This window comes from Acinonyx jubatus, chromosome E4 (assembly GCF_027475565.1).
Source record: "Acinonyx jubatus isolate Ajub_Pintada_27869175 chromosome E4, VMU_Ajub_asm_v1.0, whole genome shotgun sequence".
NCBI lineage: Eukaryota > Metazoa > Chordata > Mammalia > Carnivora > Felidae > Acinonyx > Acinonyx jubatus.
In genome coordinates, this window is record NC_069395.1 from 1679294 (window position 1) to 1704707 (window position 25414).

General features: G+C 52.9%; 2 protein-coding genes and 1 long non-coding RNA gene across 11 annotated transcripts in view; 1 reads left to right on the plus strand and 2 right to left on the minus strand.

The window, feature by feature from the left end:
* Positions 1–7547, minus strand: part of GON4L (gon-4 like) — a 73792-nt gene extending 66245 nt beyond the window's left edge. For 6 of the 9 annotated variants that reach the window (XM_053208767.1, XM_027048261.2, XM_027048260.2 and 3 more), the window contains exon 1: positions 2085–2615. In XM_053208767.1, coding sequence (XP_053064742.1) covers positions 2085–2589 — 505 coding nt within the window. In that variant the 5' untranslated portion in view covers positions 2590–2615. Of the gene's footprint in view, positions 1–2084; positions 2616–4763; positions 4912–6236; positions 6373–7423 lie in introns of those variants that run through there. The other 3 variants (XM_053208770.1, XM_053208769.1, XM_053208768.1) reach the window with 3 other exon arrangements.
* On the plus strand, positions 6418–23233 carry SYT11 (synaptotagmin 11). The gene is made up of 4 exons (XM_027048315.2): positions 6418–6712; positions 12509–13335; positions 21224–21347; positions 21896–23233. Exons 1-4 carry the CDS (start codon positions 6679–6681, stop codon positions 22204–22206), a joined length of 1296 nt encoding a protein of 431 aa, XP_026904116.1. The 5' UTR covers positions 6418–6678; the 3' UTR covers positions 22207–23233.
* LOC128312931 (uncharacterized) lies at positions 19378–21899 on the minus strand. The gene is made up of 2 exons (XR_008292891.1): positions 21204–21899; positions 19378–20118 (listed from the first exon to the last, which is right to left on the minus strand). It is a non-coding gene; the product is annotated as an uncharacterized LOC128312931 (long non-coding RNA).
* Positions 23234–25414: the final 2181 nt, after the last annotated feature.

Sequence of the window (25414 nt, forward strand, 5' to 3'; positions counted from 1 at the left end):
GACAGAATCCCAAGCAGGCTCTGCACTGCCAGCACAGAGCCCAAAGCGGGGCTCTCACAAACCGTGAGGTCACTACCTGAGCCAAAATCAAGAGTCAGATGCTTAACCAACTGAGCCACCCAGGCACCCCTTGTATATTACATTTCTATTTAACAAAAATTAAACAAAAAGTTACTTACGGGGAGAAAAAGGATTCTGGACAGACACTCTCATAAGGTCCTTCTTTTCCAGGTATTGCTTGTATACACAGCTCATTACAGTGCAAGATGGTAGAATTCACTTCTAATTATCCAGCCTCGTGAGGGGGAGTGGCATTACAGCTGACCGCAAACAACGAACGTTTATCTCATTCACCCACACTTGGACCTCTGAAAACTAACCCCTGGAAACGTCTGTAGACCCCACTCCTCATCAGCAGGTGACTCTGAAGCCCTGGGGGACCGCTCACCCCGCCCTACTTGGCTCCCGGGCCCTTTCCAGATCCGCTGCCTTCACGTCACAAACACGCCCGGGCCTGAAGGAGACATTTCAGTGGCCCTGCTGTCCCCCAGGGCCATGTCCACCCTCCTGCTGGGGGGCAGACACTGCTGCTCTCCTCCTCCCTCACCACACCTCCTCGTCCCAGAAACTCCCCTGCACCCTCTCCAGTGTCGCCTTCCGTCAGGCCCCATCCTCCTCTTTGCTTAGTCACGAACTTTCAAATGAAGTGCCTTGTTCTGGACACGCCTCCTTCCTGAGATTTCTCCCATCACTTCCCCAGTTTTCCCGCTCTGCCATCTTCTTCCTCGGCCTTCGGGTGTCAACTTCCTCCACGTTCCTTTCCACAAAGAAGCACAACTCACACTTTGAACATTTCTACTCCGTCTCACCAAACTCCAATCTCAGAGTTGTATTTTATCCTGACGGCCCCAAATCACCTCAGGCAGCACACATGGAAGGACGAACTCCTCTCCAAGTGCCTCAGTGCCTGTGCCTGGAAGATGTACGACCCAGCACTGGGGCCAGAGAACCGAAACGATGCCAGTCTCTGAGCAAGACTAATTCTCCCTTCTGATGTCTCTAGGGTACGCCTTTTTTTCTGACCTCACTGCCAACATCCCAGACCGAACCTCTGTAAGGTCTCATGGGGAAGCCAGCAAGGCTCTGTGTCATCCGCACCCGCACTGCCCCTGGGAAGCCCTGCTACATGCCCGCACAAACAGCACCTCAGCGGGACGGCGGAACTTCTGGGGGACCGTGGAACTTCCGGGGGACCGTGGATCCTCCGGGGGACCGCGGATCCTCTGGGGGACCGCAGATCCTACGCAGGGCTGCAGAATGTGCTGCTCCACCTCCTCTCCTTCCCTGCTCTATGGAACCCCACCAACCCAGCCAGTCCCAATTTCAAAAATCCGAATGACCCGTACCACACACCCCAGCGCCTACATATTGCCTTCAACTGCTCCAAATGGATAATATGTTTATGTCAAGTCTTCCCAGCTACCCTAGAAAAAAGCTTCCTGAGGGGAGAACTATGCTTTCTGCTTCTCTTACTTGTGAACCAGCCATCACCTACAGGACGAGGTCCAATGCTTGAGCATGAAAAACAAAGCCCTTCACAGTCTATACACAATCCACCACCCGGAAGTCATCTCTCACTTCTTCCAAGCAACCCCCTCACCATCCTCTTCTGCCTCGGCACCTACTACTCTTGGCCTAAGATACCCCCTGCCACCATCTGTCAAACTACAACTCCTCCCTCAAGGGTTACATCATCTCTTCAGAGCCCCGCCCAAAGTCCCAGGCAATAGTGTCTCCTTCAAGCGGCTGCCTCTCCTCCAAAAGCCCTGCTGCACAGACACAACCGAATCACAAAAGGCCACATAGTTCACCCCTAGAAAGGAAAGAAAAGGATACAGAAGAGGATCTAGGGAAAGGGAGGAAGAAGGTCTCCACCCACTCATAAAGTTCACTGCCGACCCCCATGAGCTCCACAGTCCCAATCCCACACTGGGTCAGTTTCCCCTTTCAGAAACACTGCTTTGTACAGGAATGCCACCTAGCACCGACCGGGGAAACGTGGCTTAAGACGTTTCATATCTTACCTCCTTCTTCCTTGACTTCTTCACTAGGCTCTCCTGAAAAAGGCTCCTTTGTAACAGGATGATCTCCTCTATCTTCGTGGGGAACTGGCCCAGGCCTGAGGGCAATCTTCTTCCCTCTCCTTGAGCCAGGGGCCTGGAGCTTTCCTTTGCCAGTGTGTACAATAAGAGGCTGAGAAGACTCCAAGGAAGGTAGGGCGATGCCCTGAGAGATGGCCGCGTCAACAGCTTCCAGCACTGGTGCGTTTGTGTCCTGGGTGAGCACCCTGGAGCTCAGAGGTGGATCCTCCTCGCCAAGCTGATTTCCTGCCTCCTGCACGGACTGCACTTCGAGGCCAGCCGCTCTGCCATGACTTGGACCCCCAGAGAGTGACGCTGACCCCAAGTCTTTCACCTGGTCAGACACTGGTTTAACAGCAGACTCCAGGTCTAGGTCCTCTTCCTCCTGGCTGCCCTGGTGCTGTGGGGACCCAGTCACCGTAGTCCTTCTCTTCTTACAGGGCAACATTGTACAAGTCCCACCTGGGTTCCATCCTGAAAGGAGAAAAGCAAGTTCTTATCACCTTCATATTAATTAATGATAAGAGCATTTCTTCAAGCACCTTTCCACTTATTCATGTTCAGTCAGGGACACAGTACTTTATATCAAATGCACAAGTTCCCATTTTTTTCTTTTTTTTTACATCTATTTATTTTTGAGAGACAGAGTGAGACAAAGTGAGAGTGGGGAGGGGCAGAAAGAGAGGGAGACACAGGATCGGAAGCAGGCTCCAAACTCTGAGCTGTCAGCACAGAGTCCGACGTGGAGCTCCAGCCCACAGACCGTGAGATCATGACCTGAGCTGAAGTCGGACGCTCAACCAACTGAGCCACCCAGGCGCCCCCGCAACCTCCCATTAGATGGGAGAGGAGTGACCGCGGTCAGAGTGCCGGGTTCAAACCCTAACTCCACCACCGATTAGCATGTTATCTTGGCTGAGCAACTTAACCTCCCTAATCTTCAGTTTCCTCAACTGAAAAAGACAGTAATTGTTCTTACCTCATAGGGTTGCTCTAAAAATCAAACACTAAGTGATTAGTAAACGTCAGTGATCGTTACTATCAGGGAGGCAGAATAGCACGATGCTGAGAGCAAAGTGGGAGTCAAACTGTCTGCATTTGTTTCCCAAGTCAGCTTCTCTCCAACTTTCTGAAACTGCATAAATTACTTAACCCGAATCTCAGTTTCTTCAGCTATCAAATGAAATAAAAACAGCGTCTATGTCATTAAATAGTAATTTATCACATCGATAATGTTTGCTATTGCTGTTTTCATAAACAGGTAGTCCCATCAACAGAAAGAACCCAAAAGCAAAGTGTGGTTGTTTAAAAAGGTTAAGCTAGATTAATAGAAATTCTGTTTTGAAAACAAGAGATTCCGATCATTCTCTGTGCTATGTTACTTCTCAACTCTTGGCCTCAATTCCAGTTTTCACATCCTAAAGGCAACAATTGGAGGGTATCTTCTTTTACATTCTTATAGCACCTGTTTGTAAACCTCTTTTACAGTATTTATCACTTTTGTTATTCTCTTGTCTGTCTCCTTCCCATCTCTCCTTCCCTCAAAACCACGTGCTCTTTGAGGAAAAGGATTCTTTCAACTAGTACCCCTAGTACTTGGCAGGATGTGCCTACTGGATACTCAGTGAATGCTCCCTGAAGAAATGAAATAATGAATGAAAGCGCATGGACTTCTGAACTTCCTATCCCTAGCTTATCCTATGCATTTGGACCACGAGTTAAGCATCGTATGGAAAATGACTACATCATTCTACCCAGAAAAACTTTACTCTCATTAAAATAGGTCCAAGAATAAAATAAGTTGCCTGGTGTTATGCTAACAATGCTCAGGCAAAGTCTGAATGCCCATCTATCAGAGCACTACATGAAAGCCTGGACTAGAGGAGTAAGAAAGTTCTCTTTCAGTCTCAACTGTGATGTTATTTTAAACCTCCCTAATTCAGGAACGCCCGGTTGGCCCAGTAAGTGGAGCGCAGGACTCTTGATCTCAAGGTCATGAGTTCCAGCCCGACGCTAGGGAGATTACTTAATATAAGTGAAATAAAAACTTTTTAAAAACAAATAAAATAAGCCTCCCTAATTCAGGCACCAGGAAATCCCCACCCCCAAATCAGCTGATGTCCTTTTCTTAGTTATTAAAGACTTTGTCGACCCCCGTGAGGGAGGGCGGTGAGGAGGTAAGAGATGGAGTGGGAGCAGCTAGAAGAGTCCTACATTTCAGAGATGAATGACAGCTTCAAAAAAGAAAAAGGACAGAAAGAAGGCAGCTACTAGTCAAAGTCAGCAGCGCGCAGAGATGGGCTCCAGACACTTCGTACGCAGCAACCCTAAAAAGGCCCCCGCTTTGGGAACTCCAGTCACCCCTAACAGGGTGAATGAACGCGACTCCGGGGCAGCGCCAGCGCGGGCCGGTCCGGGGAACAGATTTCACCAGGGGGTCCTGAGCGCGCTTCCCACCGCGGCGCAGAGAGCCGGCCGCGGTCCCCACGCCCCGCCAGACACCTTCACGCTCCACCTCCTGTCACGCACCCCACGCCAGCCCTCAGGCCCGACCCCTCGGCCCGGACGTCCAGCTCCCACCCGCCTCTTCCCGCCCCACCGCACGCGCCCCGCCGCCCTCACCAGCCGACCAGATCCCGCGGAAACCCAACTCCGCTCCCGCCGGAAGTCAGCCAACGGCAGCGACTGACGTGCGCGCCCCCGAGCCGCGGTGCGCGGCGCCAGCCAAGGAGCATGCGCTGACCTCCAGGCGCCATGCTAGGTGCGGGCGGACTGAAGCCGGCACGTCGGTTGTTGGCGAAAGGATTTAAAGCAATGTCTCGCTTTGAGCTGTCCCACTCAAAACAAAGCTGGGGGTTGCAATTCAGTGGCTTAGGTTGACATCTCTCTAATCCTTCTCGCCGCGAGATACCAGGAATCGGGACCGAGAAATGGCGAACTCATAAAATCGCAGAAAGAGGACTCCCGGCTTACAAATAGTGCGGTTTTCTGAATAAAGTGAATGCAATCTTGAACTCAACCCGTAGTGATTATTGATGCTGTATCATACTCTTCATTTCACAAAATGTTTTCATTTACGTTATCATAGGTGATTTGATCTTCACAAGAAACCCGATGGGACAATGTATATTATACCTTCCAATTTACACGGAACAGAAATTTCTGTCTCAGATGGAAAGGTGGTTTCACAAAGACACACAGCTATCAAGGGGAATCGGGCATCCTCTAGCTTCTACTGCCATGATCCAGTGCCCGGGAAGGTGCCTGGGGCAGAGAGTCGATGTTTATTAATTCAATACATGGGTTTTGAATGATTCCTAGAACCATGTTCTTTACACTTTTCTAGAAGGACAATGTCGGAGTTGAAAAAACACTGTCTCAATTTACAGGTGAAGCATCAACAAATATTTATGCACTTAAATAATTTGATCCTGATCCTGTCTGTAAACAAGATGAAAGCATCCACAGCCAAAGAGAGTGAAATTGAGGTAATCGTGGAGATTACTGCCAGTAGTCTATAACCTGAATCACTCTACCTCTCCCAAATGCCAAGGAAGTCTCTAGAAGGTTGGAGTTTTGTCTGTGTCCTGTTTTTCAACCTGCAGAATACACAGATCTGTTGGTTTGCTCTTGTTCTGCCCTTATCTCTCTCTCTCTCTCTCCCCCCCCCCCCCAAGCAGCCCTATGCACTTGAAGCTTTTGGAAGAGAAATAGCCACTACCTTTGACACACGAGCCTTAAAAAAGAAAAAACAAAAAACAAAACAAAGCTTTAATTTACACACCACAAAATCCATCCGTAGATTGTAGAATTTTGCTTCTACAATTATTCCCAGCAACTTTTCAGAGTTATGCAACATCACCTGGTTTAGTCTTTAATCAGAGCTGCTGAAGTTTAAATAAGTTCCCATAATAACCTTTAGCGGTCTCAGAAATGCCTAACAATAATGGCAAACGATACTGAAATGCAGGCAGTATAGAATTTTCTTTTTCCAAAATTCTGGAGTCCCTGTCATCCAGAACATTCTGCCGCTATATTAAGCCCCGGAACCCGGAATCACAGGATGTATAGGACCTCAGATGAAAATGTACCTACACTTCTGGCTCGGGCCGCGGGGCTTCCCGCCTTAGGGACCCACAGCCCGCCAGTGGGCGGGGTCTCATCCCCCAGAAATCTCGGCGACGGGAGGGGTCCCCTCGCGGAGAGCTTCCGGAAAGGGGCCGGGCCTGACTTCCGGAGCTTTTCGGACGGAGGCGGAGTCTTCTGCCGAGGGCCGTTCGGAAGAAGGCGGGGCCTACCTCGCATCAGGACCAGTCTGGCTGCACCTGCATCCTTCGCTCAGAGCATCCCTGGAGCATCTTAGGAGGCGCCCGCAGCTGGCAACCAGGGGCCCGGCCGTCGCAGGAGGCGTCCGCCAGATACCTCCCCCCCTCCCCTGAGCTAGCGCTCTACCGCGGCGGCCTCGGTGCTGGCCGGGCGTCCCCAGACTTGGCCGACCACTGAAAAAGCATTTACAGCAATAGCCTCTGATTACGACATGGCTGAGATCACCAATATCCGACCTAGCTTTGGTAAGTACAGCCGGGAAAACTAAGCCCGGACCAGTGGAAACGTCTGCGAAGCCAGAGGAGCCCAGTGCTGGGAGGGAGCGGAGCCCACACCCGGCCCCCAAGCGCCAGCCCCCCCCAGGATGGGGCCTGCGGCGGCGGGCGGCGCCTGAACTTGAGCTGCGGGCTGCAGAGCTGGCCAGGCCCGGGACTTGCCGGGGGTCGCGGGTCCCCACGGCCGCCGAAACCTGTGTGGGCCGCGTCCGCGCGCTGGAGGGGGATGTGGGGGAGGGCGGGCGAGCGGGACGCGGACCCCTCCCCCTCGGGGCGCGCAGGGCGGTGCCCCCTGCTCCCCCTCCCACTGCTCCTCGGGCTGCGGGGGAGGGCGGCGGCGGGGGATGGGCGCCAAGATGGCAGCTGGGGGGGACCTGGGGGAGGGGGGCTGGGGGCGGGGGGCCGGCTTCGTAGGGGGGAGCCTGGGCTGCGGGGGCGCGCGGGGGGAGCTGCCGCCCGGCCGGCGGGGCGCGGGGCGCGGGGCTGGCGGCCGCCGAGGGCCCTCGAGCGCGGTTCTGCACCGTAATGGTGGGTCCGTGCGCTGCTACCAAATGGCGCTTGGCGCTGCCGAGCCGGGGATGACGTGATGTCTATTCTGGGCCTCCTGGCAGCGCCCAGGCCCCTCTCCCCGGGCCTTTGTTCCCTGTTTCCCTGGCTGGCTTTTCCGAGAGGGGGACTCACCGCGCTGGCGCTGGCGGGGGCGCGGGCCCGGCCGGGGGGGAGGGGCGGGGGAGGCCGGGCCCGGGGGAGGCCGCTTTGTGTACCCGGGAAGGCATTACGTCACCTCGGAGCGGCTGGCCCCCGACCCGGGCCTCCGGGCTCTGGGCTCGGCTGCACGCCCAGGGGCGGAGAGTGGAGTGGAAAATGGGAGGAAGAAGGGAAAGAAAAGCTGGGCGCGCAAGTGTTTTCCTCTGTGGGGCTTCCTCCAAAATGGGCCAGGGGTGCAGACTTCCTGGGCCAAAAATCGAGGAGTTGCCCTGCTCCTCCCTCACGTCTACCCCAGCTTGGATGAGCGTCGCTGCCGGCCGAGGGGTCCTTCACATCCCCTAAGACAGCTTGTCTGTCCCTCAGACGACCCAGAAATCTTGAGCATCCAGACTACAGCTTTTAGGGTGGGGCCGTAATCCAAGTAGGAAATGGCTTTTCTCACTCCCCAGCAAGGGGTTCATGGAAACAGAACCCAATGAGCTCTCCCACCTCACTATCAGAAAGAAGACATCAGAGCAGGGGAAGCATCCAGAAAACAGATCACACCCATTAGCTACTGGTTCCCACTGATTCCCAAAGGCTAAATCTTAGCTGTATTTCTTTCTTACACCTCATTCACCTTCTGCGTCTTTGTCTTTGAGTCCTGAATTTCCAAAATAGGTGGCCCTTTTGTGGTTCCATGAGCACTCCGTGATTTTCGTACTGCTGTTTTTCTTCTTACACCTTCTTTCCAACATTCTCTTTTCTCTAATCGCAGTTCCAGGTTCCTGAGAAAGTTAGAAGTCATGAAACATAATGTAGCAGTTTCTTTTAGGGGGAAAAGAGAAAAAAGATTTTTCAAAGACGGGGGCACCTGGGTGGCTCAGTCGGCTCAGACCATGATCCCGGGGTCATGGGATCGAGCCCCTTGTTGGGCTCAGCACTAAGTGTAGAGCCTGCTGATGAGTCTCTCTCTCTCTTTCTCTCCCTCTGCCCCCATCTCCCCTCTCTAAATTTGAAAAAAGAGAGAGCGAGGAAAGATTATTTCAGCCTTTTACGTACTCCATTTTATTCCGTCCTTACGGTATCCTCCAGTTTTAGCATTATTATATATATCTGCCAGATGAGGAAACTGAAGTTCAGCGAGATAAAGTAACTTGGGGTAAAGTCAAACAAACACGCAAGGGTAGTGCTAGGATTCAAACCAATGTCCAGTTGATGCCAAAACAAAGTCCGTTGTCATTTCACTGTGTCACCCTGGCCCACTTGACAGGGAAAGGCTGTTTTATGTTTTAGCACAGGGAGTGTCGACAGCAGGTCTGGTCAAAGGCTGAGAGAGCTGGGCACAGCCCCAATATGGCTCCCAGGTCTTTAGGCGTGTACAGAGGGTCCTACATAGCTGCCATTTCTGACTTCCTCACATCTCCTAGAGTACTTCATTTCAGATGCCTCAGCCCTCGGGAGATACACCAAGCCAACACTCAATTATCCGTGACCTTGGAGGACAAAAGGAGCAAGCAGCACAGTCACTGCAATTTACGACTACTTTAGAACGCTGGCTTCAGCCATTAGTTCCAACTTCCTTTTCCCACCAAGCTTTTGACTAAAGCAAGACAGAGGGTTCTGAGTTTCAGCATCTCTGCTTTTTTCTAGTTCACTGCCTTGGGTGTGGGGGAGAGAGACGGGGGTTAACGGATATGAAAATGAAGAAGAAAATGGGGCAAGAGTGGGAAACCAGGTAGAGGAGGGCAGCTGGATAAGCCACGGATGGCTTCACCTGCTTGTCTTTTTTCCCTTCTCTATCCCCCTGAAAGTGGGAGTCCTTCCTCTTCTCTCTACCCATCCCACCCCCATCTTCTTTTTTATTATTATTATTTTTTTTAACGTTTTTATTTATTTTTGAGACAGAGCATGAGCAGGGGAGGGGCAGAGGGAGCAGACACAGAATCGGAAGCAGGCTCCAGGCTCTGGGCTGTCAGCACAGAGTCCGACACGGGGCTCGCACTCGCAAACCGCGAGATCATGACCTGAGCCGAAGTCGGACGCCCAACTGACTGAGCCCCCCAGGCGCGCCCCCCACCTCCACCTCCATCTTCTAACCGCAGACGTGGAGGCATTATAAGCAGTAGTGGGTTGTTGCGAGATCACAGAGTAGGTCTATAGTGGAGCCAAAAGGATTACTCCAGTGTCCCCAGCCTGGGCCTTTACACCTCCCTTTCACATCATTGTCAAAAATGTGCCTGTCTTGTTGGTTTCCTGCTTTCCTCTTCTCATGGAGGCAACCAGTGTTCACTGTCATTAGTCAGTAGCAAGCAGTTTTCAGGAATGTCCCTGGTTGGTGGTGAATGGAAAGCCACTTTTTCACATTGTGCCCATTCTGATTGATAACTGAATCCAATCAGTTGGTCAAACAAATATTTACTGAGCTCCTATTAAATGCAAAGACTCAGGGACTCAGAGATGGACAGCGTGTTATTTCCACGCGCCTTCAAGGAGCTTACCGCCAAGGCTGTTCCTATTTTATGAAACCTGTCACTAACAACTCTTATTTCACTTAATATATGAGAATAGACACTATTATTATTTAAACCTCGGTTTGTTTTGTTAACGGCTTCACTCCTTAGTATTATTTAAAAACGTAATGTCTTCTTTTCTTGCCTGATCCCAACTTTCATAGCATCATGGGATGTTGGAGAAAGAACTTAAGAGACATTTAGTCCAATCTCTACTGAAGAGCTCTCTCTCAGAATACGCCTGACCAATGGGGATCAAACCTCCAGAAGTTTTCAGTTGGAGGTTCACTGCCTCACGAAGCAATCTGGGCCATTGTGAGGCTGAACTAATAATAATTTGACTCTTTTCACTGAGTCAAAATCTGTCTTCCTGTAGCTTGTATGCACTGGTGCTAGACCTGTCCCCTTTGTAAAGTCAAATCAGACCTTTTCCATCATGCCTTGAATGATTGAAGAAAGTTGTTATTCCCAGACCCCTCAGCTCCAATTCCTTTAACTTTTCCTCATTTGATACGGTTTCCAGGCCTTTTACTATCTTGATTCTCCATTAATGGAGAGGTGCTCTGGGGTCAGGCAGACCAGGGTTTGGATCCCATCACCGCCGTTTGCTACCTCGTGGCCTATGGCAGATTTGAGTCCCCAGGTTCCTCAGTTATAAAGTGAGGATATTAGTGGTACCTGGTCAGTGAATTCATTGATTCAGAGAGAGCTCTAGAACAACGCGAGGACACAATAAATGTGCACAGAAAAATAGCGATTTTTATTCTTGTCATTGCTAGACAGAACACTCCATATATGTTATGCCAGTGCAGATTAAATTATGCTACCCCCCAACCCTGTCATCGGGACATCATACTCCTGGTGTAGGTTGGCATCAGCCTAATTATACTTCGGAATAAACAACCAGATTATTTCTGCTCAGACTTGTTAAGTAAGGCCTCCCGTTGTGTATCAACAGGTTTTTGAAGGCCAATATAGAATTTTACATTTATCCCTGATGTATGTAATCATACGGACTCCTTTTTTTTCCCTGTCTGTGGAGGCCGTCGTGAATTCACTAATTCATTTCTTCAATGACTACTTACTATGTGCCGCATGGTTCTAGGACCTGGGGATATAGCAGTGATCAAAACAGACAGTCACTAATCTTATCTAGTAAGGAGGACAGATGAATATATGTCAGGAGTACTAAGTTCTATGCGGAAAAATAAAGCAGAGTGATGGGCATATTATCTCACTTGGCGCAGCCAGGAAATGCTGCTCTGATAAGGTAAGATTGGAGCAGAGGTCTGCAGTTGGTGAGGCAGTGAGCCGGGCAGATACCTGTGGAGGGATGTTTCAGGAAGAATCTGGAATATGTTGAAGTCACGTTTATTTCCTTAGTCCTCCCTGCCCTACGCATGGCTTCCCCAAAAAGTAATGTGGGCAACCAGAGGCCTTATCGAGACCTTTAAGGCCCAAATCCAGTTTGACTTCAGTGAACTTAAAGGGCAAAAGAAACCCCAAACTTGTTAGGGTCCCAGCTTGTGTGGGAAAGGACAAGAGGAGAGGAAGGGAAGGAAACGGTCTGTTTCTCTTTAGTTATCTGTTCATGCAACAAATATGTTCCAAGTACACGTTTGTGTTTTCAACATTGGGGATACAGAAATGAACCCAACAGACAAAATCCCTGTTCTCGCGAAACTTACTCTTTAGTGAAGAAGTTACTTATTGTCGTAAAATTTTACACGTGTGTGTGTTCCTATATATATTGTGGGGGTGCACACACACTTGTGTTTTGCCGTGTGTGAGACAGATAGACCTATGGAGACGATGACACAGGGTAGGACCCCGGGGGCGGGGGGTCTAGGTGGGAAGACAGTTGAGCTTTGAGGTAGGGTGGTCAGGGAAGGCCTTGCTGAGGTGATATTTGAGCAAAGAGCTGACATTTTGCACAGTCCCGGTTTCTTCCTATTTAAGATGCAAGTATTGGGAACTGGGAGCTGAAATTTGGAATGTATTTTTAAAATACTCAGATCCAGACTTCTTTTTACCACCCTTGAGCGCACTCCCCAAACCACCCAGGCTCAGCCCTACATCCTTCCACCCCAGCTGCCAGGCGGCCCGCACAGGCCCACGGCAAACCCTGTGCTGGATGCTGTGGAACATTCTCCCGAAGCCAGACGCAGCCTGTGCCCTTGAGCGTTGTGTAACAGTTGAGGTAGAGGTGACTTTGTAACACCTACAGGGTAGCTTTATGTGAATCACAAATCAGTAGGAGCGACCCAAGTCCTTAAGTGCTGCGAGAGGGCCAGGGAAAGAACGGGGAGTCGGGTGGGGCCCTTCCCGGGAGGCTTCCTGGAGAAGAGAAAGACTTCACCGGGTTCGGTGGAAAGGAAAAGCCGTGGTTGGTGGGAGGGGATGGCGCGGGGCATCCCCGGGAGAGGGGAGGTTCTCAAGCCCAGACGGGCCGGATTGGCGGTGCAGGTGCCAGATTGCCTTGGCTTCGCAGAGGCCCCCAGTGGAGGAGCTACAGATAGGGGTTGAGGTCCACCTGCCTTGACGCGTCTCTGGTCTCCACCTGCAGATGTGTCGCCGGTGGTGGCCGGCCTCGTCGGGGCGTCCGTGCTTGTGGTGTGCGTCTCGGTGACCGTCTTCGTGTGGACGTGCTGCCACCAGCGGGCAGAGAAGAAGCACAAGACCCCCCCCTATAAGTTTATCCACATGCTCAAAGGCATCAGCATATACCCAGAGACCCTCAGCAACAAGAAGAAAATCATCAAAGTGCGGAGAGACAAAGACGGCCCCGGGAGGGAAGGGGGGCGGGGGAGCGTGCTGGTGGACGCGGCGGAGGCTGGCCTGCTGGGCGGAGACAAAGGCCCCGGGGGCCCCAGCTCTGGATCTTGTATGGACCAGCTACCTATTAAAGTGGACTATGGGGAAGAACTGAGGAGCCCCGTCGCGAGCCTGACCCCTGGGGAGAGCAAAACCACTTCTCCGTCGTCTCCAGAGGAGGACGTGATGCTAGGATCCCTCACCTTCTCAGTGGACTATAACTTCCCGAAAAAAGCGCTGGTGGTGACAATCCAGGAGGCTCACGGGCTGCCGGTGATGGATGAACAGACCCAGGGCTCCGACCCCTACATCAAAATGACCATCCTTCCCGACAAGCGGCATCGGGTGAAGACCAGAGTGCTGCGGAAGACCCTGGACCCCGTGTTTGACGAGACCTTCACCTTCTATGGCATCCCGTACAGCCAGCTGCAAGACCTGGTGCTCCACTTCCTCGTCCTCAGCTTTGACCGCTTCTCCCGGGACGACGTCATCGGGGAGGTCATGGTGCCGCTGGCCGGCGTGGACCCCAGCACGGGCAAGGCACAGCTGACCAGGGACATCACCAAAAGGAACATCCAGGTGAGGAGGAAGAGTGTGTTGGCGGGGGCGGGGGGGGGGGGGGGGGCGGGGGGGACTGATAGGTTGGGGGAGATGAGAGCTCAGGGGACAAATGGAGGGCAGGGGGCGGACGGATGGAATGAGGGGCTGTCAAGAATCAGCAGTGGCCGGAGTAAAACGGAGGGCCTGTCCAGCCGAGTCTCCTCCAAAAGGCACTTGGCAAGGACAGAGGCACAGGCAGCTGCTGAGATCTCGCCCAGTGCTGGGCATCCTGATGCTAAGCCGGGCTTGCTTGGAGCGGGCTGGCCCCCCGGTCCTAGACCCTCATGACATCAATGCTGTGGGGGCCGGTTTCTTCTCCAAAGTCATGTGTGACCTTCCTCTGCTGAACTGTGATGGGGCTTCGGTCATCTTGCCCTCAGCTTCCCTTTCTCAGCCCAGATCGCGGGTATAAGTAGTATCGTGTGTCTGTGTGTTCGCAGCCGTTCCATAAATGCCGTGTAGGGACTCGATTCACCTCCCAGGCCCTCTCCCGGGCCTCAGCCCCGCCACACATGCTCATCCTCGGCACCCCGTTTGCACAGATCGGCCGGGGAGTCAGGGCCCACCCTCCTGCCTCCTCCCCGCTGGGCGGCTCTGGCTCTTGACCTGTAGTTTCAGGGGCGCAAGAAACGTGCCCCCCCCCCCCAGTTCGCCCGTTTCTCCCACAACCGGGGGAGCAGGGTGGTTCTCCGTGGAGCGCTCTGGCTCTGGCCAGACTGGCTGACTCCAGGCCCAGCTCACCACCTCCCAGCCGAGTGGCCCCAGTGAGCGCCTGAACCCTCCTCAGCTCGTTTCCCCGTCTGTGAAATGGGGTCGATAATACCGTCTTCCTTGCAGTGTTATGAGGATTAGGTGAGATAATGCGTCCGGCACATCGTTGCCCTTGAGGGGCCTTTACTTTAGTGAAGGAGAAAGACGGTCTTGACAACTGCCAGGTGGTCAGCGTGGAAGAGGCTGTTGGCATTTTAAACGCAGAGTTTCATTCCTGTTGCAAGATATGACAGGAGTGGTTAATAACAGGGGCTTTGAAGTCGAACCCGAGTTTCAATCCAAATCTCGCCAGCCAGCTGACCTTGGGCAAGCTGCTTAGCTCCTCTGATCTCGGTTTCTGATGGGAACTAAGCGAGATGGTACATCTACGTAGCCCCAGGCACACCGTAAACCTTCAAGAAATCGTAACCGCGACTGTTATTGCTGTCATTAGTAAGGTTTGGTCCCTGGGAGGTACGTGTGGTTAGCAGACACTTACATTTTAACAAAACGAAGGAAGGCAAGGGGTGTGCAGAAGGAGGTGGAAGGTTCAGAAAGGATGTCAGGGCCGCTGAGAACAACTGCTCACCTTCCAGAAAGAGCCGTGGCCCTGGCTGCCATGCTTCTCTCCAGACGCCTCTTCCACCTCCAGGCCCACACTGGACTCAGCAGGGAGGCAGGAGGGCCAGGATCGGACAAAGGAGGCTTACGGGGCCAGTAGAGGCTGGGTGTGCCCTGAGCGCCGGGCACAGTTTACCCGCTGGACGAGGGCGGGTTCCTCCCTTCCGTGCTGTGTCTCTGGCACCTGTCACAGCAGCCGCCCGGCCACGCCACTGCCCGGGGAGCTGCGGCTGCCGCGTGGCACACCAGCCCTGCCTCCCAGGGGCCAGGGAAGCCCCCGCATCTTGAAGGGCGTTAGAGGTGCTCTTCGGGTCCTAAACGCTGGTCCCCTGCCAAGACAGGGGGAGACGTCCGAGAGCCCAACAGAGCAGAGGCTCTTGTACCCTCAGAAGCACGGGTCGGAACTGCGGTGGTGACATGCTTTCAGCCCCCTCCACCGCGTCCCCTTCCCCGCCGTCTCCTTTCCTCGGGGCTCTGCTGAGTCCTCCCTGCTCCTCCTTTCCAGCAGCCCCAGTGCTCCACTGCCTGCCTTCATCAGCGCCGCACACCATCCTTCCCTGCAGCCCCAGCCTCGGTGAAGCCACCAGCTGGCCAGACTCCCCCAGACGGCTCGTGCTCTTGCCGCCCAAGGCTGAAAGCAGGCGATGGCTCTGTGCCAGGCTGCAGCTGGGGAGAGACTGGCCAGGAAAGGGACTGATTTGGGCTGGGAACAAAACAGCCTCAAATCCCGGACACTGGCCAGGGAGCACAGACAATGGCATTTGCTAAACCGCCAGGGGCTCTTGGCAAGAGCCACGTTTCTTTCCACTTTATTAACTCCCTTCAGGAGGGACAAGCCAGGGCGAGGATCCTGAGCAACAGGCCCCCTGGGAGAGGCGCAGACAGGACACGCAGAGCCCTCCAGCCCGCTGGACCTCCTCAGCGTGTTTCTGCAGCCAGCGCCTGTGGCCAGGGCTGCGCTCCGTCCCGAGCCACGAGTCCACACGCCTGCCTGTAGCACAGCCTCCAGATGTCTACCCTGCACCCTCCCTGCTGTGGCCCAGAGTCTGCCCTTTCTGGGTCTCCCCTTGGCTCAGCAGTTAGAGCTGCTCTGGACCGTCCCGCACTCTATAAAGAGCTTTTTCTGGTCTGTGGAAGGCATCCGCTTATAATACAGGGCCACGCTCTCTTCTCCCACCCGGAGGCTTGGGTGGGGACTGCTGGGAATTGGGTTTCCCCAGATAACCCCACACCCCTACCTGAACTTCCTTCAGCAGAAAAATCGCCTCTCATCCTTCCTTTTACCTAGTGTGGTCTGGTTGACGAAGCCCAGGACTGGCTGTCATGTGTGACTCCCATTTTAGTCCTCACTCGGGGCCAGCGGCCACCGTTTCTCAGCCTTGATCCTTGGCAGAGAAGGCTAATGGGATCACGGAGAGCGCTCTCAGCTCTTAGGAAAAATTAGCCCTTGATTATTAGTAAAAGAAGATCACAGTGTAAATTCTATAATGCCCTAAATCTCTGAATTGGACTCTGGAATGAGCTTTTTTTGGGAGGGAAGCGGGGGGCAGCTATTTCTCTAATATTTCATTTGGTTAGAAATTATTATTATTATTTTTAAGTACGCTCTATACCCAACGTGGGGCTCGGACTCATGACCCTGAGGTCAAGAGTCTCCTGCTCTTCTGACTGAGACAGCCAGCCACCCCTCAGATAAAAATCAAAGTGAATTAAAGTAGAGTGAAAATTCAAGTAAATTCCCATAAAAGATCACCCACGAGGGGGAGGGAGGCGGCCCAGAGGGGGCCTGGGGGCAAAAGAGGGTGGAAAGAGCAGTAACTGACAAGCGGGTCTTGCAGAGCTGTTAGATTCCCCCGAATCTCTTCGCATCATTGTTTTCCAAATCTCTTCCCATCTTTCCTGGGCCACATCTGGTGCTGATGGCCTGGGGCAGTGGTCGTGGGAATGCCAGGATTCTCAAAATCTCAGACTCCTAAGGAGCCTGAGAGGTCATCCAGTCGAGCCAAAAGGGACTGAAAAGAGAGAAAGAAATGAGCCACGGAGAGAGTGGCTGTGTGTGTGTACTGGGGAAGAGAAGATGTGGTCGAACATCAAGGTTTTTGTTTCTCTTGTTTTCCCATGACTGTGATTGGTGTGGAGGTGGCCCCAGAGGACCTCTGGCCCCAATAAAGTTGTACTGAGGACGCGCGGGGCCACCTGGTGCAAAGACTATGTGGCTCGCCAGTCACTCTGGAACGGACCCTCACCCTACCGTGTCTTCCCTACCCCCAGTTTCTGTTCCTCTTCTGCACTGTGGGAGAAAGGCGCCTGAGAGCAAAGCCTCCCCGCTCTTTCAGGCACGGAGGACACCCTTCCTCCCCCTGCACTCCTGCTTGTCTGCCCCCAGCAGGGTTTTTGCCTCACTCGGCCAGGGGGCTGGGAAACAGAGCTCACTCCCAGCCCTTGACAAAGATCCCTTGAGAAAGAGCCATTGACAATGCCACTCGCAGTGGGAATTGGGTGGAAAGAGAAGGGGGGAGGGGAGGGGACGTGAGATCTGGCCTTCAGTGTGGAGGCACAGTGGCACTCGGGTGCTGTTGTGGCTGCAGACTTGACCTGGGCTTCACGGGGGGCACTGGACGGGGGTGGGCGTTCTGCCCAAGTAAGATGACCAGAGCTGAAGTGGGGGGGATCAGATGGGAGAACAACTGCCTGAGGGGTGATTTTAGGGGAGAAAAGAAAGTTGTAACCAGAAGTTGTTCACTTTCCCTGAGAACTAGGGAAGGGACATGGGGATTTAGACTGGAAGGATTTGGCTATAAGGGATGATTTACAAAACACAGGTTTAACCAAACAATTAGGAACCATAAGCTATAATTTTATAGCTAATGCTTTTTTTTTTCTTTTTCTTTTTTTTTTTACAAATAAAACACTTGGGTTTTTGTTTTTAACGATCAGGCTCATGTAACTTTTTTAAACGAGGCTCCATACCCAAAATGGGGCTCGAACTCATGACCCCGAGATCAAGAGTCCGTCACACGCTCTTCCTGCTGAGCCAGCCGGGCGCCCCCAGAAAACTCTTTGTTGTTTAGAGTTTTCCTTTTACGCCATGTACCCTTCTTCTGTATACAAAGTGAGAATTATATTTAATTGTGTATAATTAATTTTATGTAATAATGTAAGATTATATTTAAATCTTTATATTTAAAGATTGTGCAGGGGCGCCTGGGTGGCTCCGTCAGTTAAGCGTCCGACTTCGGCTCAGGTCATGGTCTCACAGTTGGTGAGTTCTGGCCCCGCGTCGGGCTCTGTGCTGACAGCTCGGAGCCTGGAGCCTGCTTGGGATTCCGTCTCCCTCTCTCTGCCCCTCCCCCACCCATGCTCTACCTCTCTCAAAAATAACACTTAAAAAAAATTAAAAAAAAAAAAGATCGTGTGTGCATATTTCGTGTTTAGTGCCAGTATTCAAGGATGTTCCAGACCTCAAATCTAGTTAACATTTCTTCAGGGCTTGGGGAATGAAGTGGTGGCCCAGATCACCCAGAAGATCCTTCTAGATCAGTGCTCACTGCCGGAACTCTCCGTGACGGTGCAAATGTTCTGTACGTGCGCTGGGACACTTGAAACATGTGTCACTAGTGTGACTCAGGAACTAAAATTTTAATCTTACTTAATTTTAACTAATTTAAAATTAAATTTAATCGGACACTTGGAGCAAGTGGCTACCGTATCGGAAAGCTCAGTTCTGAATGTTCCTCTGGAAGGCGCTTAATTTCCCTTATCGCGTGGGATGACTTTCCTGACGCCATTTGGCCGTACCTAATAGTAAAAATGAGTTTACGTTCTCTGATTGCGTTCTGACTCACGTCAAAAGGAAGCAGCCCAGAAGTATACTGGTTGGCAGGGACAACCAGCCTGTGATCCTAAGCTGGCCGAGGGTACTTCCGCGGACATAATCGAGAGCTGACAACATGTATGTTCTGGGAAAGGAAAAACCTTGGGGCTTCAGTCTAGCAGAGAAAAGCCGTGAAAGTCTTTTGTAAGTCTGTTCGCTTTTGGACTTCGGTTTCAAACGCTAGCGGGTGAGTTTAAATCTTAGTCCTGTGATGCCCTACCACGGACCTTTGCATACGTTCCTGGAACGAAATGTAGCCTCAGGAAAGTTTGTGAACCAGGCGAGCTTTTACTCAGTTTCATTCCTTGAGGGGAGTTAGGCTTCTAATCAAAGCACAGATTTTTAGGTTTCTTCCCTCGTTTTCCACTGACGAGCTAATTAAATTACTCGCTGCTGTTCTTTCCTGCACAGGCACCCTGGGCAGGTAGCGCAGAAGTCTGCGAGCTTCTCCAGATAGGGCTTCCCGCCGCCCCCCGTCCGGCCCCAGCCGCTAGCATCGCGCCTTCACCAAGCAGGTGCACAGAACGCTGTTGTCGGGAGCGTGTGGCACGGGTAGGGCTGCTGGTGAGTGTAGCCCGGTTTTGCGCAGTCTACGAACTCCTGGAGTAGGTGACATTTCTTGAGGGCTTTGAAGGACATAGGAATGACACTTGGTAGCGAGGGAGTGGTTTTTGTCCCAAATTTACCTTATTATGTCCAGTGTTCCTTGAGCCCCACCTCCTTTTTGTTTCCTTTCTCCCAGCCCCATCCTCACTTCATAAAAAGGTAGATACACATTAAAATTTTTAAAGATTTTTAACGAGAAAAAAAATGTTTTTTGATCATAATTTTAAAAATGAGCTAAGAAACAAGAAATTGCCCTCCACTCTCCCCTCCCACTTCCACTTTCGTCAGTTCTTCCTGTCACTTCTTGCCCCACACCCATCCCCGGGTCCCGGCCTCAGTGTCCCCTCCTCAGCCTCAGGGCCGCCTCTGCTCTGTCTGTCCGTCCGTCTGTCCGTCCATCAGTTGTCCGGCCTCCACTAGAACAGTAGCGGCCTTCATAAATCGTCGACGGCGGCAACGCCTGTCGCCCCTGTGCTGGTGGCTGCCCTTGGCCTGTGTGCTGCGGCTGAGTCTGCTGTTTGGTTCCAAGGCCCTCGCCTGACCCACCCCCCAGGTTCCCTCCTCCCGGCACCTCCCCCCAACTCTGGGAACACAGGGGACCCTCTCAGGACCCAGTGCCTTCATAGCGGCCTTTCCTGCCGTTCGTCCTGACCAGTCTTCCCACGGACTCACTGTCATAAACTCAGCCCGGAGGTTGTGTGGCAAACCCCCCTCCCGGGGGTCCCCCAGCAGCAGTGGGACAGGTCCTGACGGCCCTGAGGAGGGCGTGTTTGTTTATGCCTGTCTCTCTGGACATGGTAAGCTCCCTGGGAGCAAGAACCAGATCCTGGGCGCCCGGCTGGCTCTGTCCGTGGAACATGCAACTCTTGATCTCGGGGTTGTGAGTTCAAGCCCCACCTTGGGCATAGAGACTAGAAAGAAAAGAAAAATGTGGGGAAATGAAAAAGAAAGAAAGAAAAAAATAAGGATTTGGGTCCTATTTGCTCCAGATCCCCAGCACCCAGCTTGTAGTAAGTATCCAAATATTGTTTCAAGTGTCCTTAGAGGGGTGCCTGAATGGCTCAGTTGATTAAGTGTCCAGCTCTTGGTTTTGGCTCAACTCACGATCTCATGGTTTGTGAGTTCAAGCCCCACGTCAGGCTCTGCGCCGACAGAGCAGAGCGTGCTTGGAATTCTCTCTGTCACCTCTCTCTCTGCCCCTCCCCCACTCATGCTGTCTCTCTCAAAATAAATAAAGTTAAAAAAAATTTATTTTTTAATGTCCTTGGAGGACCGGAGGGTTTTTTCAAGCTCAAAGTAGAACCTGGCATAAAATGTAAAGAGGGGAACAACGCAGACGTGAGTGGGGGAGGGGCCAGCACTCCGAAGTGCTTTCGGTGAGGCAGGAGGAGCAGGTGTGGACATCCAACTTGTGAAATGGAGGAACAGTCACCGGAAAGTGCGGGAGCCTGCCCAAAGCCAGGTGGTGAGTAAATGGCAAAGCGAAGGCTCCAACCCAAGTTTCCTGCCTTCCAGCCTACAGTCTCCAAAACTTTCAGCGCGAGAACCAAATGAGACCGTCGGAGACAACGCGCTTCTGTCTCGCGCCCCGTGTGCCAGGCACTGGCACAGGTAAACGTTTACCGATTTTAACGTATTTAATCGTCTTGATAATGCTTTGAGGTCAGTGCCGTTTGTGTCTTCATCTTTCAGCTGAGGAAGGTGACACAGAGACGTCCAGTTCTTGTCCCAGGTCACGCAGACAAGCATTCGCAGCAGGACTTGGATCCGGACCAACCTGGCCTCACAGTCTGCGCTCTTGAATACTAGTCGAGGCTGCCTCTCCTCGCAGATGATTTTATTTAGTATCAGGAGCAGCAGTAGAGTGTTTCCGTTTTTCTCTCCCCGTTACTTTGGTAGCTACATCCCTACAGGGCGACCGTCTCCCCTGTGCCTTCCCCCGTCACTGCCGCGCACTCACTGTGCCAGGCTCTGTCCCTCGTGGCGGGACCCTCACCTGCTGTTCCTTCTCCACAGAAGTGCATTAGCAGAGGGGAGCTCCAGGTGTCTCTGTCATACCAGCCCGTGGCACAGAGAATGACAGTGGTGGTCCTCAAAGCCCGACACCTGCCGAAAATGGACATCACCGGTCTCTCAGGTAGCAGCTATTTACTCCAACCTACTTCTGTCCGTCCCAGCACCACCGCGTCCCGGCCTGGGGCCCTGACAGCGCCCGCGTTTTAGGACCCCTAGCACCCTGTTCCTCTGTCCACGCTCTCCTCGTGGCGATTGCCTGGGTTGTAGGTCTCCCTGGCGGGGGCGGGGGTGCTTTGAGTGGGCGTACGGGGTCTTGACGTTGGGTGGGGTGTCGGGGCCGGGGTGGGTGTGCGTGCCAGGTGCTGAGCCCCCGCGCCAGGCGAGACATCTCAAAAAGGCTGCGGGCTTTTGTTAGTCCCGGCGCCCTTGCAAACGCCTCCTGGTGTCACGGGGTTTCTTCAGACCCGACTGGAGGAAGTTCTGTTACACTCCTGCTTGGCTCCCGTGGCCCCCCTACCCAGGCAGGCAGACGCACCTAAAGTCAGAGTGGGTTTGGTGTGAGGGGCCACCAATGAGAGGAACGTCAGAGCCCTTCCCTGCCAACACGAAACCAGCAGGAGGACCGTGTCATGGGTCTGTCTCCCTCTTTTCTTGTCTCGTTGGCGGCCCCAGATCCTTACGTCAAGGTGAACGTCTACTACGGCAGAAAGCGCATCGCCAAGAAGAAAACCCATGTGAAAAAGTGCACTTTGAACCCAGTCTTCAACGAGTCTTTCGTCTACGACATCCCCCCTGACCTGCTGCCTGACATCAGCATCGAGTTTCTGGTCATCGACTTCGACCGCACCACCAAGAACGAGGCGGTGGGGAGGCTGATCCTGGGGGCACACAGCATCACCACCAGCGGGGCAGAGCACTGGAGGGAGGTGTGCGAGAGCCCCCGCAAGCCCGTGGCCAAGTGGCACAGTCTGAGCGAATACTAATCCTGTGCTCCTCGCCTGAGCCCGGGGCTGGGCAGGGCAGGCGGGGAGACGCCAGGGAGAAGCAGACTTAAAACCTCATTTTAGTTGTAGAAGAAGATTTCTTACAAAATAAACCCCACGAAGAACGCCCCGTGACCACAGCTGCAGATCAGTTCTTAGTGATGATGATTTTTCTCCTTCGCAAGGCACTAGAAATTCTTTTTTTTTTTTTTTTATGGGGAAAAAGAGAGGGAAAGGCCTCACCAGTCTATATATAACAATGTAACCTTATACTTGCATGTCTAATACAAACTGAAGAAATTAGCCTAACTGCCAATATCAAGTTACAGATTTTGATCCATGAAAATTGTGTTTTGTGCCGAATTGTATTTGCTGATTACCTGAAATTGGCCTCTTTTTACCGGGCTTTGCTGGAGAGGCGCCGTCTCCCCCCCCCCACCTCTGCAGGTGAGACCTCACGGCTTCATCTTCCCCGTGTTCTCTGACACCCCTGCTCTTTGGCTGAGCCCAAGGTCCAGAGGTCCAGAGTGAGCCAGGAAACAGGCCGGGTGGACGAGGCAGGGTTTGCAGGGGAGAGAGGATCCGAGGCGTGGGGTCTCTGCACCAGCGTTCCCGCAGGGAGGGGGCAGGGGCAGTCTGTGATTAATTTGTGACAAAGCACACGAACACAGCAGACTCACTAGGTAGAATTCGGGTTTACGGAACTAGATGACTGCTCTGGAGGGAGCTTTGAAGACTTCAGATCTGGCTCTCCGGTGGCACCAGTGGGCTCGTGCGGCCGGTCCCAGACGCTGTTTGTGAGCGTGGGCAGAACGGAGGTGCCCGTCACCACCTTGCAGCTACACCAGCAAGTGACAGCCATTTGTTGGTTCGAAGGATGAAACTGACCTTTTTTTTTTTTTTTCCAGAAATGCTCACCATGGAGAAGCTGCAGTCTTCTCAGGTAGCTTAGAGGAGGTTGGCTTTGCTTCATAAGGAAAAGGGCCTGCAAAAACTAGTCTGTATCCTTAACTTTTTCAATCGCGGCTCTTAAAAATAACGAAATAAGTAAACGTTGAGTTAAGGAGTGATCAAGGTATCCTGGAATCTTCTATAACATCCCGTCCCTCGTGGTTCTCGGGCTCCAGGGGTCGAGACCAGGTGGAGGGATGGGATGGGGGCAGCCCAGGGTGCGAGGGATTCAACTTCAGGCCTCCTGACTCCGGGCGGGCGGGCCGTGGCTCTGAGGCCAAGGCCTCCCAGAGGGCAGACACCTGGTCCGCTGGCTGCAGGCCTTTCCTCTGGCCTGCGCGGGGGCTCACGCGAGCAGCAGCCGGAACCAAGGCCCGAAGGGGCCGCCGAGGCAGGGCCACACCGGACAAGAGCCGTCCTTCCCTCTGGCCTCCGAGGAGGCCAGGTGTCCAGACAGGGCGGCGATATTGCCTTTGACGTTCCCCGAGCTCTTGCGGATTTAAAACCAGTCTGCTCCCCCTGAATCCCTTTAGCTGTTCTTTCTGAAGCCTGGATTCTTGACAGTGCGGAGCAGTGCTGAGCAGGCCTGGAGCCCACACCGCCGGCCCCCGCCCTCGTCTGACTCCCCGGCCCGGCGGTGTCCCCACTGGTCTCCAGCCTATACTCCATGGAATGTAAATACTGTATCATACGTAGAAGAAAATAATTTTTGTTTTCTAAAAATGCATTTTGAGATAGTTTAATGTAAATCGGACAGGAGCGTCCTGAAGCCCCCTTAGGAAAAAACCTGCTTCCTCTTCATCGCCTTAATGTCTGAAGATCAGAAACCGCTGAGCACCCCGCTCGTGTCCTTCCCAGAAACAGTGCAAAGCAACAGGCGAGACAGTCTGGTGTTTGCCCCGCAGAGTGCCTGTAGCCCCTCCTGCGGCCCCCTCTCCCAGTCTCCCCCCCGCCCCCCGCCTCCAGGCGGCTTTCCTCCCTCATTCTTCTGGGCTGTTGAGCAGTGGGCGGTGAGGTGACAGGGCGGGACCGTAGTTCTGGAGCCAGGAGTGGCCTCCAAGGAGGCAGACAGCACAGGGCCCCTCCCTCCTACCTCACGCCTGAACCATCATGCCCTTGGCTTTGCTGTCCCAAAGTTTCCTAGCTGCCTTCGGCTTTCACCCGTGTCCCTCCCAGAGCCACCTGAAAGGGCGGAGGAATAGTGTCCTCCTCGGAGTCAGTTGAAAGACAAGAGAGTCGCACCCTAGCTTTTGCACAAGGCACTCGTGGTCGGGAACGGGTTAGGGAACGGTCACTTCTGATTTTCCAAGAGCCAGTCCTTCTCTGCTGATAATCTTGATTCCTTTGGGAAGACAAGAGTTTTTCGTAATAACAAAAGTCCCTCTATGAGTTATTCCTCCGTTCGGTTCTTCTCGGTGGAGCACAGCCACGAGGTACGTGTCCATGAACATGCTCTAGATATGAAAACAGAGAGAACTGGTTTGTGGGACAGGAGCGGCTTGCTCAGGAGAGGGAACGGTACGAGCCCTTTTTCTTGGAAGGCTTTTATTATGGCCACGACAGTGACATTGCCCTCACCATGATCCTTCTCCGATGTGGTCGTCTTTCTTTACCTTGTGTCTTCTCTTGTAAAAAAGAAACTCAAAATAAATGTGTCAAATTAAAAAAAAAAAAAAGAAAAAACGGAAAAAAGCTAACATGAGTTGTGTGAAACTGCATAATGCTGTAATGCTAACCTACAATGTGTAACGCTATCTTGTACGTGGACTTTGTTAATGCACCACACAAGTGCAAAATAAAGACTGACTCACATTAAACACGCACAGGGACATGTGCATGGTTTTCTTGAGAGCCGGTGACTGGGAATGAGGTTGGTCCTCAGACTCCGGGATGTTCCAGGGCGCGCTTTCCAGTGTGGGCCCCACAGCACCTGATCCGTGGCCATCTGGAGCACTTGTTAGAAAAGGCAGAGTCAGGGGGGGTGGGGGGGGGGATGGGTGCCCTGCTGGCCGAGTTGGGGGAGCCTGCAACGTCTGCTCTCGGGGTCGTGAGTTTGAGCTCCACACCGGGTGTAGAGCTTACTTAAAAAAAAGAAAAGGGGCGCCTGCGTGGCTCAGTAGGTTGAGCGTTCAATTTTGGCTCAGGTCACGATCTCGCGGTTCGTGGGTTCAAGCCCCACGTCGGGCTCAGTGCTGACAGCTGGGAACCTGGAGCCTGCTTTGGATTCTGTGTCTCCCTCTCTCCCTGCCCCTCCCCA

Bases quoted from the DNA above. Each gene is read 5' to 3' on its own strand.
- SYT11 (XM_027048315.2), top strand. From the start codon at position 6,679: ATGGCTGAGATCACCAATATCCGACCTAGCTTTG. The intron at 13,336-21,223 runs GTGAGGAGGAAG...CCTTCTCCACAG, and splicing joins TCACCAAAAGGAACATCCAG to AAGTGCATTAGCAGAGGGGA. The intron at 21,348-21,895 runs GCAGCTATTTAC...TGGCGGCCCCAG, and splicing joins CATCACCGGTCTCTCAGGTA to ATCCTTACGTCAAGGTGAAC.